Raw genomic sequence first — 15,712 nt, 5'->3', positions numbered from 1 at the left:
ACAACTACGATGACGACGATAGCGCAGCATCCCGCCCTCGTACAGACAGAACTCACAGATGATTGTAATAACATACCTCTGCGGTCAGGGCAAGGGAAGCTAACACGACTCTCCGTGTGGCGATAAAAGCCTCGAGGTCCGCACGCACAGGTCGCAAAGACTCGTGCTACACAGTCACAGAGTCAGGGCATGCCGGTGTTGCACAGAGAGCATTTGGTTTGTCCAAGATCCGGTGCAAGAGCCGAGCTCCTTATGGTGCACGCGCGCATGCTGTGTACATTTACACGCTCGGGCTGTACTGCGGGCCTGCGTACATAGGGTGCACAGTTGAGTGTATCTTTCTTACGTTGCACAGATGCACATGACGCATGCGTGCATTGTGTATGGTGCCGAGCATACTCGTGTACGTGCGCGCAGTGTGTATCGATGCGGGTACGCGTGTATGTGCACGCACGGTGTTATGGTGCACGCACGCGTGTACGTGCGCGCATGCGTGTACGCGCACGCATGCGGTGTTACGGTTGCACGCAGCGTTATTGGCACGCACGCCTTTGTATGCGGCAGCGCATGGTTGTTGCGCACGCATTGCGTGTACGCGCACGCATTGCGTGTTACGTGCACGCACGCGTGTACCTGCACAGGGGGATACCCCTCCCACACCCTACCCCCTCGGTCGCTTCGCTCCCTCGCCTTGGCCCCCCTGTTTCCAATTGCTGGCTACGCCACTGACTGCGCGTCTGCGACGCACTCACACACGCACACACGCACGTACGCACGCACACACGCGCGCGCGCACGGGCACACGCACGCTCGCACACACTGCTAGTATACATTTAATGTTTAATGTTTAAAGGGAGAGTTTACTCTAGGTGCTAGGGTTATTTTCAGCTAATTTAGGTTATAATTATGCTACATAAAAAGTTACAATGTTCAATCACCATTAGAAATATTTAAAAAAAATGTTTTAAAACTAACGACTACAGTTTGATTACAACGACGGTGGCGCCACTCAAAGCGCACGATCTGATAAATTGCGCAAAACCACTTTATAGCCAAGGGCTACAGACCGAGGGTGTTTCTTATTTATTAATCTAAAGGACCAGGCTCTTTGCGCGCAAGTTGATTGTTTATAGATGGCGAAATGGTTTTCTCCCGGGAGTTTACTCGCCGTGAAACTAGCCCTCGGTCTGTAGCGTGCAAAATAAATTGTCAAATATGCAACTTTTTCAGGGTGGCAGCACGGTCGCGGGTGTCATGGCGACGTTCAAATTTCGTAGCGACGATGTGTAATTAATTATAACAATTAAATTAGGTATCTGGGAACAAATACGTATGGGTATAGACGATTTGTTATACAGTAAGTACAGTTGTATGCCGTAAAATCCTAGAGGCTACTGTCCCTTTAATGTTCTTTTGGCATATGAGATCCTCGCCTTAATATGGGAAAGAACCGAAATTATTTTATGCACTCATCGGTAATACGTATAAATCAATATATATCTCGTACAAATTTAAAGAGGAACCTGCGCGGAGACGCGAGCACGCCGCGTGTTACGATCGTGCTGTCGGTGGTTCGGTCGTTATAGCGAAAATAGCGGCACTTTTAGGCATTTTAGATATGAGAGTTCATACCAACTCAACGGAACTTAATTCCCTTCTACGGAATGTGCTGACATTGCATGACATGGAAATGGATCACTGCATTGTCGCGGCCGTGCCAATGCTATAATAGAGGGTTTATTATAGAGCTTTCGCCGGTTTATCGCCGCTTGGATAAACGATCAAGCGCTTTACCAGCGTAGGCTTGTCTTTGAAAAGAAATCTTTACGCATGTTATGTTAATTAAATAAACCGGGCAGGAACTCGGTTAAACAGAAATATTTTTGCAGAACTAACTTGAGCAAACGTTTTAAAACGATCATAAACATAATAACAAACTGACAATTCACGGCTGTTTTTTCATGATCATTGTACACATGAGCTACAATGTGTAGGTGTACAGACATTTTAGGTAGGTTATAACTAGGCATGCGCATGCGACTGGAAATGTACTAATAATTTAATTATTTACGTCCTTTAACACGGTGATTGCCGTGAACAACGGGTGGTTGCCCCTCCCCCGAAAAATTTGATACAATCTAATACATGGTCAATGGCGGTCACCTTCCCAGAACACACCACGCACGTGGCTTTGCCCCCAGGCAAAATGGGTTAGCTACGGTGCTATTGAATCGGGACATTTTCATGGTTTCTGACCTGTCCCAATAAAGCGGTGCACACTGTAATGATCAAATGGAAAGAATGATAAATTTGGAGTGTGTCGACTAAGAATGGGCTCAAAAACATAAAAATATAATATAAATATATTTACAAAGACATGTGTTCACAATTGTTTATTTTACTTCTGAAACATGTGTTGCAGCGCTAAACTGACCAATGTGATGACAATTCAAAATAAATATCATAGTTTAGAGAATTATATACAATATAATAATTTCCAATTAATTATTTATGGATTTTTATACAAATATTTATTCAATTAATGAAACTTCATTTTCATAACCCTGGCTCTATCTGAGAATATATCACAGAATAAAATATAATATGAAGCTAGATAATGTCCCCACATTTATCTATCTGTATGACCAAGCAGTTAGACTCAATCAAACAAGTGATTCCTTTCTTGTTGTACATTAAAATGACATATTAAAGAGGATTGCATACAATAACGTCAAAACATCATGCCACTAAACAGAGTTGACTATTTCACACTATAGTTTTCAGCTTTCATGCTATTATGGTAGATTTACTAAATAAATAATCATCCTGAGTAGTACATACCAACTGCTCTTAAGTTAAGGAATTCTCAAACAACATCTCAAGAGGTGTTTCTGCTGAGATGTGCTCTGTGTTATTCATGGTATCATTCATGTCCTTGAGGATCTTGTCCCCATGTTTAGCCTTCAGGTCATCCATGAATATCATGTGTTGTTCAACATGGAAGTCCCGTATAGGTTGCTCATGTAAAATAAGTAGCAAATCCTCAGAGTAGCAGTGTTTCTGCAACGAGAATGCAACAATTGCTAACACGTCTGGCCAACAACACCAATACTAACTCGGTAAACCAGCCTAATGCAAGGCAATGTAGCATTTCATGTTTAACTGTTTAGGTGATAAGTTATGGTAAGCATGCCAGGAGATTGAATCTGTGACGAATTTTGGAGTATCAGCAAGTTACTGGGATCAAAGTTATCATGTCTCAAATACGGGTCTGCGGTAAAAAATATTTTCTTAGCTATTAGCGGATATGCTAACAATTATACCAACTTGAATATTATTTAGAATATACGCTGTTATAGTACTATATAAAGCAGCAATTGAATCTATTATTGAAACGGTCGAGAGCTGAAACAGCACAGCTCATAGGCATCGGTGGATGCACAGCAGTCGATTTTTGGCAGAGCACCAAGACTATTTGTCACTCAGACCAAAGAAAGAACTTGACGAGCAGTGATAGAGCTGGTCAAGTCTTCCTACAGTCCTGGGGATTTAGCCAACTGTATCACACGTGCGGGCATTCGAGACAGCAGGGATTTGTGCAGCAAGAGGCAAATCTAACTGCATCTGATTACTAAAATACCACTGAATCTATTTCTAGATTCCAGATAAGGTCAGGAAAAATACAGCATTAACCAGGTTGAAAGTCCAAGAAATGCATGAAGAGAATCACATACCTGTACAAGTGGCTGTAGGTGTCTGAGTATGGCCATACAGAAGTGGACCTGATAATCAATATTCAGAAGCAAGCACAAAGAGATATACTGGCAAATCTCTTTCCAGTCTAGGTAGTTCCAGAAGCATTGCGACATCCAATGATAGCATAACTACAAAATATAGGCAATACAAATCAACACTGATAACAGTACACGTGTCGGACTTAAAAGCGGACAATTGCTAGGTAAACATTAATAGTTTCCTCCATAAATCCACACATGAAGCATGACTCGTCGCGGTGTTCACAGAACCAATTCCCACATTAACTAATTTAATATATTAAAACCTAAACTTTAATAGTTGGTATTATAATTCCTCTGAAACACATCACTAAGATAATTTATGAAACATTTATCTATCAATGCCCAAGTATCATAATTAAACCATAACTACCTGGGCTGCACTGATGCCATTCACTGAAAAAGCAGCATGTACGACTGATAGCTCTGTTGCTAAAAGCAGCTCCACCCAGTGACCAGTGATGAAATAAACTGGATGTAGGCCATTCTGTGCTACACTTCTCGGAAGGTAGGCCTAGAAAGCGACACCACAAACGACATTATACTACAAGTCGTACATCAAAGACAACTTCCAAAATTGTTAAAATGGCTCTATACAAACAGTGTACGTTGTAGCTTATTAGATGCACCAAAAACTTGTACTTACAGACTTATGTGCAGCAGGCATGCACAGAAACGTGGCTGCAGGGAGTGTTGCGAGATTCTTCATAAAGGCACTACTCCTCCGCCCATCGCCACCGAAAAGTAGGAAAACTGTGGCCACAAACCAATCAAAGCCAGGATAGGTGTTGCCATCCGTGAACCTTAAATCCATAGATATCAGCACATATTACAACCAAAAAGCAAAAACGCAAAAAAAATATTCTTAGAAATCCATAATGCATGAAGCCATTATCTTGCATCAATGTGACACATCAATTTCTAAACTACATAATTGAGAAAGCCTCACTCTTCATTTTTGACGATATAACCTGATAATTTCAATGTCACATATAAAAAGTATCAAATTATTTTTGTGTATCAACAGCTTGGATATGAACTCATCCTTTAGGCCAACAGGTTTTTATATATTCAAAGGATTCAACTACCTGAGAAGACCCATTTCTAATCGTTGTCTAATCCAGAGGTGGCCTTCACAATACAGTAACACCTCAAGCAGCTCTTCCTCCATCTTTCTATTCAATTCACCCGACTTCTTTGTTGGTAACAATTCCAGTCTGATTCCATACTCCACAGCCACCTTTGCACCTATGCTCCACATTTTCTGGACAATGTCACTCGTGTCTAAACTTGCTGGGCTCTCAAGAGGCGATCTACTCCTAGCCATATGACATGAGGTCCTCTCTAGAAGTTCAGCAAGATTTTCCTGCGAGCACCAATGTCCAGCAGCCAGCATGCTCGTGAAGGCAACGGAACAATTCTTGACCCACATTGGCGACGGCTCGTCCAAAACACCACGTTGATTAGTCAATAAACCTTCAAGATATTTGCTCACGTCACGTTTTTGATTCGTTGATACGATTACGTATGTAGATGGAACTGGGAGTTCAGTGAGTAACGGCCAGGCGTATATACTCTCATGCACGACTGCGCCGGGTTGGAAAGTCAACGAGTGAGCACAATAGGTAGGTGGAAGAACTCTCTCATTCGCACCACCGATCGTCGCAGATTTCACGAGGATGTGGTTGCGCATTACGGACAGCTCATCCAGTATGACCATAGATGTTTCTTCATGCACACTGTCTCGCTGTGCAGCTAGCAGAGCAGCCTGCACGCTGTATTGTGCCTCTAGCAGCAAAAGGCAGTCTAATGACGAACACATGAACATTAGCAAGCGCAATCCAAATAGATGAGACTGATCATAGCTAAAGAGTGAGAGAATCTTCAATGGGTTATCTATGACTACGATGCGATCCACAAGTTCTAGTATCGTCCAGGGCACCTTTCTTGACAAGAAGTCCTGACAACCAGACAGTGACTGGCCAGCCAGGAGTTCATACACTGCTGGGTAAATACTCACAAATCTAGCAATAGTTAGCAAACTCCTCTGCAGGACTCTGTCTGGCAGCACCCCGCAATTCTCCTGCTCGAATTCCTCGATCGATTGTCGACACTCCAGTCTGTTCCACACTCGCTCTACGGCATACTCGAAAAGGCCTGCCCGTTCAATAGCCCTGCAGCCAGCTGCAGTCGAGGCCAGCCGTGTGATCAGTGCTGCCATCTCGTGGTGCTCACCTTCACCAATCTGATATCTCTCCTCATGCTGGCAGCAGAGTAAATCAGAGCAGATATGCAGCATGCTAGTGTCCATCAGCATGCCAATGCCTTTTGGTGTGTTTGCAAAGCTAAGCAATCCCTCAATCAGGTGGTTGGCCCAGTCCTGCTTCATACTCTGGTCAGCCTCTTGTAGCCCACCTACTTCATCTTCACCTGGAGTCGGTGTCTTTGATTCCTCGATCTCTCTTGTCACATCTCTCCAGCTGCTAGCCAGTGCTATGTGCAGTCGGTAGTCTGCTAGCATATTGAGGCCATCATGATGTGAGTAGAGCTGCTGGCAGATGCCTAGCAAATTCTGCTGAACTGCGATCATAGTTTCCGGGTGTGTCACAGCATCATTTAGCGGCAGCAGCTGAATGAGCAGATCTACAACGACATTTGCTACCGGCTTTTCTAGGGGGGATGCACTTTCAATGTCATTGTTATCAGGTTGACAGGAATCACTGTTAACCACACTGTCACATGGTGAAGAGGCTTTGCAGCATTTTCCAACTTTTCCGTACAGCAGGTAGTGCTTTCCTTCCTTAGATGAAGCCAGTGAGTGTAGCACACAGCCAGCATTCAAAATAGCCTGCTGGTGTACTGTGTCTGCTGTGCCAATAGACTGCTCCTGAAAAAAACACACACACACTGACTTGTGATTTGTGAAGCCAGGCACGGGCTGGAATGGGCAAAAATTGTGGATATAATACCACAAACAACAAGCCGCAAATTTCAGATAAGGGTCACTTACTGGACTGTGAAAAGCTTGAATGAGTGGATTCAGTAATCTCTGCATGACAGCGAACCTGCACAGTAGGTGAGATCCGACGTTCTGAGCTGCAATCCTCTCCAAGATTGCCCTCGCCACTGCAGCTGCCGAGAACTCACCTATAATCAAAACACATTAGCATAATAATTCCTACAAATACTAATATACCACATGATTAAATAAATCATACCTATATCTGCACGCACGCACGCACGCACGCACGCACGCACGCACGCACGCACGCACGCACGCACGCAGCTTCATGACATGCGTGATAGTACTAGTGGTAGGTAGTATAACAGGAAAGATGGCATATGCCACAAACTGATGCTGAATTAACTAGATTTTAAGACAATGTAACTGACTGCAAGATGCATGTAACTGTAAGCACTCAACACCCCCCACCTGTCAGTTTTGCCTCGCATATTGATTTCAGTAACAATCATTTACATACAGATGGATCTTCCAAGTCCATTTACCTACTAACCAATCTCAGTGCTGTCCGGGGCTAACATAATGCTGGTAAATGCAACTATGACGTCGGTAAGAGAAACGCCTCCAGGCTGTAACTGTATGAATAGGGACCTAGACGTCCCATAGCGCAGCAATTCACCGACCAGCTGCATGGAGTGCAAAGCTAGCAGGAACTTCACAGCGGCTTCTTTATAGACGACACCTGCAGCTATTGCATCACCAGCGGGGGCTGAAAAATACACGTTCACAGATGTTAAAGATTTACCTAATAAAATTTCCAAGCTAAATACACTGTGCAATGTACAGCAGATGCAGCCGTCACACTAGCACACATCTGTGTTTCTTTTGGACTTTCCAAATATCAGAAACTACTGCTACTGGATATAGGAGTACTGCTGGTAATTGCTACTAACTGTTATGATATCATGATTACTGCTGCTGTTGCCGCCGCCACCGCCACCGCCACCACCATTACTAATATATTTGGCATGAATTATTCGCTGCATTCACCTGATCTTTGCTGAATGTGAGCCCCAGGCAAGTGAGATGTAGTCGTTTCAGTGGGAGTCAAGGTTTGTGTTCCTTCATGATTGGCAGCATAAGCCAGAAGACAGTCCACAGACTTCATAAGCAGGTGAGGATACTTCTCTAAATGTTCCAGGACTACACACCGGCTATATTCTGAATGCTGGTGAAAATCACAACATTAGAGGAAACGCTACAATATAGGTGATACAGCAACTACAAATATCAGCCAGTTTTCTTATGCACAAGTAACCACAGACACAGCTGAGTAATTTTTATTCTGCTAAAGGCTATTACATTTTGATTGGAATCAGATATTCTCATACCATCCATTTCTTGAACCAAGAAGCATGGGGATCAACCAAGGCCATATAATGTAAAGGGCAAAGGCTGTCTTTTACACTGGAAATTGCAAGAAGTGAGGTAGCCCCTTCTATGTAGTCCTGTAAAAATCTAAATAAAGACCATCATAATGCATTGCATCACACTATTATAGTTTCACACTACAACTTTAATAAGAGTAATCAAGCTCAATAATCAGACATAAAAAGATAGCTAAAGACAAGCATGGTACCTAGAGAACATGGCAATAGATAATAATGGTGATTGTAAACATAAAATTAATAACTGGCACAAGGCTTACAACCTCATCTGTGTAAAAGTGAGTAACTTTGCTGGGCGAAGCCAGTTACAGAAACCAACGCAACACAGCTGCAAAGGCCCTACAATACACGAATAGATGCAAAAAGGTAAAAAAATGCCAAATTTAAGCAAACCGGCAAGGTTTGCTGAGGCATTTTGAAGAAAAGCAAAATAAGCTAGCTGTGATGAGTCAGGTGGGGGGCAGAAGACAGGAAAACTAAAAAAGTAACACCAGGGGGGTAACACGGCTGAGTCGGCTGAATTCGAACTGACGGCCAATAATAAAGTAATAAGGTACAATCACAACCATCTACTGACCGGTCAGAGAAACGAAGCCAGTAAAGAGGGAGTTGTTGCTGAAAGTCATTAAGCAGCCGAACAGCAAGCAGCAGGTGCGAGTTCTGTTTCTTGCTGGCATCTATGCCACGGTGCAAAGATGGGATTGACCTGGTCTTTGAGGAAAACTGCAGTGCAATATACTCTACTGCAATGAACAGAATAGAAGACACATTAATACATAGCCATTCGATGTGCATTCACCATTTCATTACATTTCCCTCTGAATTTTTGTGCATGAATGCAGGAAAGACAAGAGTCCATGTAATTAATTCTCTGGACTTCATTTTGAATAAACAATTAATACTCTCCATATTTGCATAGACATAGTACACAAACACTTTTGTAAGATCTGGTGTTATGGTCTGTCAATACTAACCTAGATTTGTGTAAATTTCTCGGTTTACATGAGGTGCCGTTACCACAAACATCTTGGCATGAACCTTCAGGGCCCAGTACTGAAAAATTAATACAAACATTACATGAGTTTGGCATAATTTGAAAGGCATTTAGTATTATTTTTCTTGATCGAATTTAAAGACGATTACATTTTTGCATCCAACTAGAAAATGAAATGAACCCTTGAAAATACCACGTTCCACGTGTACCAAATCCCATCAGAGTTTAAAACCAACTTTTATCCAGCATGGAAACATCATTAACTACGATACATAAATAGCAACTATTCTAAAATATAAGCATCACTGACAAATAATTCTTGATGGGGATCGCACAACATGTCCAGAAGATGAGCCTTGTACTTGCTCCAGTGATCACTGGGAACAACCTCGTTCGCAGGGATACGATACAAGGTTTGCACCGCATCCAGTCTCACCTATAAATCGTGCATATATTCAGTGAACCGTTATTAAAGAAACATTCTGCTAATCTCCAAACCTGTTTAATTATTTGTAGTACCCAGTTATGAAATTTATTGTACCAGTAAATTGTAAATGTATAATCGTGCCAGTGTATAAATACGTTCCAGTGTTAGTCTTTAATGTTAATAAAAGAATTAAAAGGTTTCTACATACAACATACTTTGGTAATTTGTGTCAATGTTCGTACTTAACAGATATATCGTGAATATCTAGATTTCTGAAGAGAGCTCATTTTGATGTTGTAATTAGTATTATAACAGTCACTAACCTTAAGTGGTTTTGATGGGCTCATATTATCAGCAAGATAAATATACTGCTCAGGATTTAAAAACAGGAGGCTCTGAAAAACCCATAGAGTATTGTAAAATTTTCATACATTATTTAATTATTGTGCAATTAAATCTCTCTCTTGTACCAATATTTATTTGTAGCAATATTTCTGTTCCAATTTCTGCACCAATTCTGTACAATTTATGTACCAATATTCATTTGCTAGTCGATCTATGTTTCTGATAGTAATATCAGAAGTGAATAGAAACATATTTGTTTTTATATGTACACCTGTAATTCACACACCTGTTGCAATGAGTTGCTACCAACAGAAGAAGTATCATCATTGAATGATCTGTACACCATGCTAGTGAAAGGTGTAAGACATCTCGGCTCATTGCTACTGCTGTAGGTGTCTATAGAAGTAACTCCTTCATCTAATATTTGCTTGACAGCCTCAAATACGTTCGTCTTCAGAGTATCAGTTAACAACTCGTACCTTTTGTGTAAAATTCCAAGACAAATTAATAAGGTAAACAACTGCACAGCACATTTTTTTCTAGATAACTTATGAGGCTTGGTATAGAATATTTAACAATTACCTAAATGATGAACTGCTATTAACAGCTAAAAAACAATAGAGTATTCAAATTTGATACTTTTCATGATTAAAAAGATACACAGTACATGTTGATTGAGACACTACATTAGCCATATCTACTTTGTTACTTTCTCTATATAAACAGTTGAGAATGATGCCATATAGCCTAGTCTTACACCACCTTTAACATAACAGGTGGTACATATATAATATGGTGATTGACCTTGGTGATTTCATGATTTCATCCGTGATGTCGGCAAGCAATGTGCTTTGGTCACCAGGCAATTCATTAGCTTTAACAATCTGGTTCAAGTGAAGATTAGCTGTAGCACCGAGTGACTTGTCTATCCTTTCTCTGATGTGTTTCACTAAGATGTACCTATAAAATATATCAATGGGCTGTTCTAATAATACAATGATAGTAAATAGATGTAAACTATATTTACTCCCAGAGTTTTAAATGTCTATGCTGAAAGGTGCCAAATAATTTCATGTAAATTCAGTTCAAATATTCTTCTATAATACACCAAACTTTACTACATGCTCGCCAATATCACAAATTCTCAAAAGATAAAGTGGGTGAGTGGTGTAGCCCAAGTGCCTATGATTAAGATTTTTTTTACAACTTTTCATCTGTTTGCAATGATTAAAACCCTACAAGAACACAGTCCACCCTCCAAAAAAAAAACACCCACCCACACCCCTTCATTGGTCAGTAAGGAAAAATAATCTAAGTCAAAGCCAAAACACACTGAAGTGACAACCAACTGTAACGTTTAGCATCAAAATCACAACAACTGGTCCCTGCAACACTGCATGCATCACTGACTGGCATTAAGTAAAAGTTTGGGCCCAAGGATATAACAGCTGTCCACATTTGCATATTTGTACATGTCGCACATTGCGAAAATGCATGGGGTCACCTAATACATCCTTGAACCAAAGTTTGTGTCCTTTTTTGCCACACAATCACAGGTATTTTTAGTTTGTAAACTCAAGACTGTTGAGTGTTACAAGGGTTTACCATTGATTTAGCTGGTCAGCCTTGCACTATAAATGGCGCTCATAGGGTCTATGTCCCCCAGGGTACTGCCGGAACGTACCCTAGTAACTATTTGATATGGTTAGGGTTAGGGTTAGGGTTACGGTTAGGGTTAAGGAGTAGGCGTAGGTGACTCCCTAGACTCGTTAGTGGAGTAGGCGAGGTACGTTCCGGCAGTACCCTGGGGGACATAGACCCTCTCGGCATAAATGCTCCAAATATAATAAACATGAATTTCCACAAACACATAAATAAACTGATTTGTTTGACAGAAAGTGTTGCAATTCAAAGACAGCTGAGCAGCCTAACATTCGTTACAAAATGTTTATTTCATGTGTCAACCAAAAAATTCTCTATGGCTGTGATTGGCTGTTTAGGAAGTGTTGCGCGACTATGTCGCTAGGAATATGTCTAAAAATTTAAATTGTGTTTTGTCGTTATGTGACGCTTACAAGTTACATGCGCAACAGCTAACATTGACAATGTTTCTAATTTAGTTTCTAATTTTAGAGAGGCTAGAGCATAAAGCACATTGAGCAAATCACCAATTAAATGATCTTAATTGGGGTATAAATTTGTATTGTAATGTACCTCACGCAGTACACTACTCCCTAGACGTAACGCGACCATGATCCCAAGGCGCTCGCCGAGGATTGACACTTTGTGTCTTCCAATCATAGTCTACGCCGCCCCCTTATATACCAACTTTTAGCTATAATACCTATTACGGCACGGGATCGCCGATCTCACGAACTAGGGCATTCTGCTAGGCTAGAACGGTTTCCTACGATAGAGTTTGGCACAAAAACGAAAATAACACGCTGTTTAGCGCACTGCGAAAGGTCTTTCTTTTGAATTTTGGCATCTCCGTAAATACAATAAGCTCCGCCTTCTTCGTTGATGGACATGAATGGGGCGTCACCGACGTTACCTACCGTACCTGCCGTTGCTGTGCCTACCGTTTTTCGCCGGCCTATTTACTTTTCCTAAATAATGAAATGCCCGGCCGATGCATTTCGCATCGAACAGGACAATTTTCTGCATTTTCACTCGCTGTCGGAAGTCGACGAGTGCGTCATTCATTGAACAATTCAATAAAACACACAATTTTCGGAGGCTAATCGGGGCCAAGGAGCTAAATGTTTACATGCCACAGCGCCATCTCTTCGATGTTTTATAAGTAAATATGGGGATTTTCAATAAAATAATGCGTTTTTATATGTATTTACCACGATTTACGTATAGAAACTATATGTTATTTTTACTGATTTCTCCGTATTTTTCTTTGGAGTTTTCATCGTCTTTCAATGCCTTTCGCTAGGTTTTCTGCGTGATTATTATTTTGCGCAGGCACTCATTTTGGAAATCCTCCAACATTTTTACTTTTTCCTTAGTTAAAGCCGCACTATGCGCATCTACACGCTAATTTCTCCAGTACTAGACTAGCAAATACTTCGTGTCATGTAGAATCATACTACCTTATGACAAAATAAACTCTAGTTCCTCCCATTTCACTGCGCGTTGTCTTATAAAAGGCATTTGAAAATACCACCAATGTTGTTCAAATTTTCCGATGTTGTTGACAGTTTTGCGTTGCTCTCCCAAGCAACCGTGCAGCGGTGCTGCGGTACAGCGGTACGGGTGTAGCAAAGATAAAAACATGTGACGTCACCTAACCGCTTCGAGGCTAAATTGTTTGGCAAACAAGTCGGCGTTGGCGCTAGATTACCAGATTTCGCACCTCTTTATTGTGGGTTTTAAGCAAACGCGCAGTGGAATGGGAGGAACTAGAGTTTATTTTGCCATAAGGTAGTGTGATTATGCACGACACGAAGTATTTGCTAGTCTAGTACTGGAGAAATTAGCGTTTGGATGCGCATAGTGCGGCTTTAAGTTAGTCCATCTTTCACTGTTATTTAGGAAGGAAGGTCAAACTGTGCATTCGTATAATTTCACTCTTGCTTCTATAGTATGATTTCCATAATTTGGCTCTTCTGCCCATGATAATATTTCCCTCGTCGTGAACCTACATTTTTAAGTTCGGACTCATCATATCGTTATAACCTCCTATATCATTAATTAAATCCCCTAGGTATGAATATTTGGTGCATTTTTTGATTACTTAGTTGCCTATTAAATTCTCTATCCTTTCTTTGTTTGTGAATTTTATAACCATTGTATTTATTTTGTTCATATTAAATTCTAATCTTTTTGATTCAGCTAATCTGGAGAATGACTGAGCAATTTTTGTTACGGTTTTATAATCTCCAATTCCTACAATATCGTCAATATATAATCATTGTCATCTTCTAAAACTACAGACCATCCGCTGACCGCTGTGGAGACGTGCGCCGGGCCTCGAATTTGGTGCACGTCTCCACTGAGGACAGCGCTTCATACTTCAACATCCCCGCGGTCGCGTGCGCATATCCCGCGGAACTGCGCGTCTCATCCGCGCGCAGCGCTTAGGATCAACAGCAAAGCTGTGCCACGCAATCTTGTATCATAATCATGTCTCTCTGGATTAGTAGATACAATATTCAATAATGTAACCCCACAAGTAACCCTACTCTTGTTGGGTTACATTATTGTATCTAACTACTCCCTAGTTCAGTGCTGCCACAAGAGCATTTACAGTCAATCTAATATGTGTGTCAACTAATGGAGAGCATCCTACTTGTGAAAATTTTCGTCCGTTTGTTCTAAGTTCAGGATATCATCTTCCAAACTTTCCATTGTGATTGCGCCATCTGTAACTGGCTTCAGATTAAATAGAAGCTCTCGCAGGCCGTTCGCTATCAGCGTCTGATCTGTTTCTACGTTTTCTACCATGACTATCAATTAGGCGCATCAAACTGCAACCTATCTCCCCTTTATAATAGCTCGAAGTGCTTCTAAACGTATAAACTACAGAAGCGCAAGCAACATTGAACATCTTGTCTCCGTCTTTTGTTTGTTTACATTGGGCACAGTCTCTTGGCTAAACGACGCTCACTTGTTAGATTTATTATTATGCTCTTATTATCCGACGACAAAATAGCTTTGTATTTGTGTGCGTTTGTATTTACTTGCCAATTCGTTTTGTTTTATTATTTATTTCTATTATTTGTTCATGCACTTTTGCGCCATTATGCAATTTATTGCGGGTGCTTGTCGGTAAAGTATTCAAAAGGTAAATGGATGTAGACCATAGTAGACGGTCCGTAAATAGATGAATGCGCCGATAGATGGCAATAAGGTCGGGCTATACTATAGGGAGCGCAATGAAAATTATTTACTAGTAGTATATTTAATAACTAACTACTATATGTACTAACTACATAAAACTAAAGTATATGTACTAATGTAGGCTAGTATAGTAGAGTATATAGTAAAAATACGTTTTAACGCGGCGTACCTAATTATTGAATATGGATAGCGATAAGTCTGCATCCCAGCCTCTGCGAGTCAAAGTAATCAGCATGGGGAATCCGAAAGTTGGAAAGGTATTACTATTATCATTATGGTATAGACTATAGGCCCTACACTACAGCCTACAACTTAAGTACAGGCTACACTAGGAGTTAATGAAGACAACGGAGTTTGACTCGCATTTGGTACTGATTTCACTACATTTTTGTCGTACGAGTTCGATGTGAATAAAAATACAAATGTATACAATTTACAAACACGAGCTTCTTTTGTTCACTGGTCCTTATTCTATCTTCCGGTAGTATTACAAACCGCGTAGCTTCCTTCGTTTTGACATAAATCATACTTTTGCACGACATGGTTTTCACGTTATTTACCGTCGTGTGGCGTTGCCAAGCTGCAAATTCTCATGCACAGCAACTCGGAGGCCTGCGCGATAGGGAATTTAGGCCGTATAGTCTAGCCGAGTGCAGAAAATGCGCTTAGAAATTAAGTTTCGTTGTTCCCATGCTGGGTTTAAAAATTAAAACTATTTTACATTTAAACTATTGTTAGAATGCCTTGCTTTTATTGTTGAATCCAGCAGTTTTTTAGCTCATCTGACATAGTCAGATGCAGCTTGTAGAATCGCATGATCGTCCGTCCGTGCGTCCGTCTTTGGGCGGGGCCAACCCGGTTGGCCTCGTCCAGCTTCCCCATCTGGGAGTC

At 41.1% G+C, this 15,712-nt stretch overlaps 2 protein-coding genes across 4 annotated transcripts in view; one reads left to right on the top strand and one right to left on the bottom strand.

Annotated features, from left to right (window-relative positions):
- Window positions 1–2,378: 2,378 nt before the first annotated feature.
- On the bottom strand, window positions 2,379–14,541 carry LOC106815079 (protein broad-minded-like). 2 transcript variants are annotated; one of them, XM_014819503.1, is made up of 16 exons: window positions 14,271–14,541; window positions 10,775–10,930; window positions 10,257–10,449; window positions 9,949–10,020; window positions 9,509–9,634; window positions 9,179–9,257; window positions 8,782–8,947; window positions 8,148–8,274; window positions 7,807–7,984; window positions 7,310–7,525; window positions 6,805–6,941; window positions 4,883–6,681; window positions 4,441–4,597; window positions 4,168–4,308; window positions 3,735–3,884; window positions 2,379–3,060 (listed from the first exon to the last, which is right to left on the bottom strand). In XM_014819503.1, the coding sequence occupies exons 1-16, from the start codon at window positions 14,423–14,425 to the stop codon at window positions 2,851–2,853; spliced, it is 4,062 nt and encodes a 1,353-aa protein (XP_014674989.1). In that variant the 5' UTR covers window positions 14,426–14,541; the 3' UTR covers window positions 2,379–2,850. The 2 variants fall into 2 exon arrangements, with proteins under 2 accessions (XP_014674989.1, XP_014674990.1); XM_014819504.1 differs by lacking the exons at window positions 9,509–9,634; window positions 9,949–10,020; window positions 10,257–10,449; window positions 10,775–10,930 and having other exon boundaries at window positions 14,271–14,334.
- Window positions 14,542–14,831: 290 nt separating this feature from the next.
- The window catches only part of LOC106815077 (dnaJ homolog subfamily C member 27-like), a 7,915-nt gene continuing 7,034 nt past the window's right edge, over window positions 14,832–15,712 (top strand). For both annotated transcript variants that reach the window (XM_014819501.1, XM_014819500.1), the window contains exon 1: window positions 14,832–15,078. In XM_014819501.1, coding sequence (XP_014674987.1) covers window positions 15,004–15,078 — 75 coding nt within the window. In that variant the 5' untranslated portion in view covers window positions 14,832–15,003. The remainder of the gene's footprint in view (window positions 15,079–15,712) is intronic.

Source organism: Priapulus caudatus, unplaced genomic scaffold, assembly GCF_000485595.1.
Source record: "Priapulus caudatus unplaced genomic scaffold, Priapulus_caudatus-5.0.1 Scaffold1037, whole genome shotgun sequence".
Classification (NCBI taxonomy): Eukaryota; Metazoa; Priapulida; class Priapulimorpha; order Priapulimorphida; family Priapulidae; genus Priapulus; species Priapulus caudatus.
Note: the sequence above shows the minus strand (reverse complement) of the source record. Positions and strands in the feature narration are given on the sequence as shown.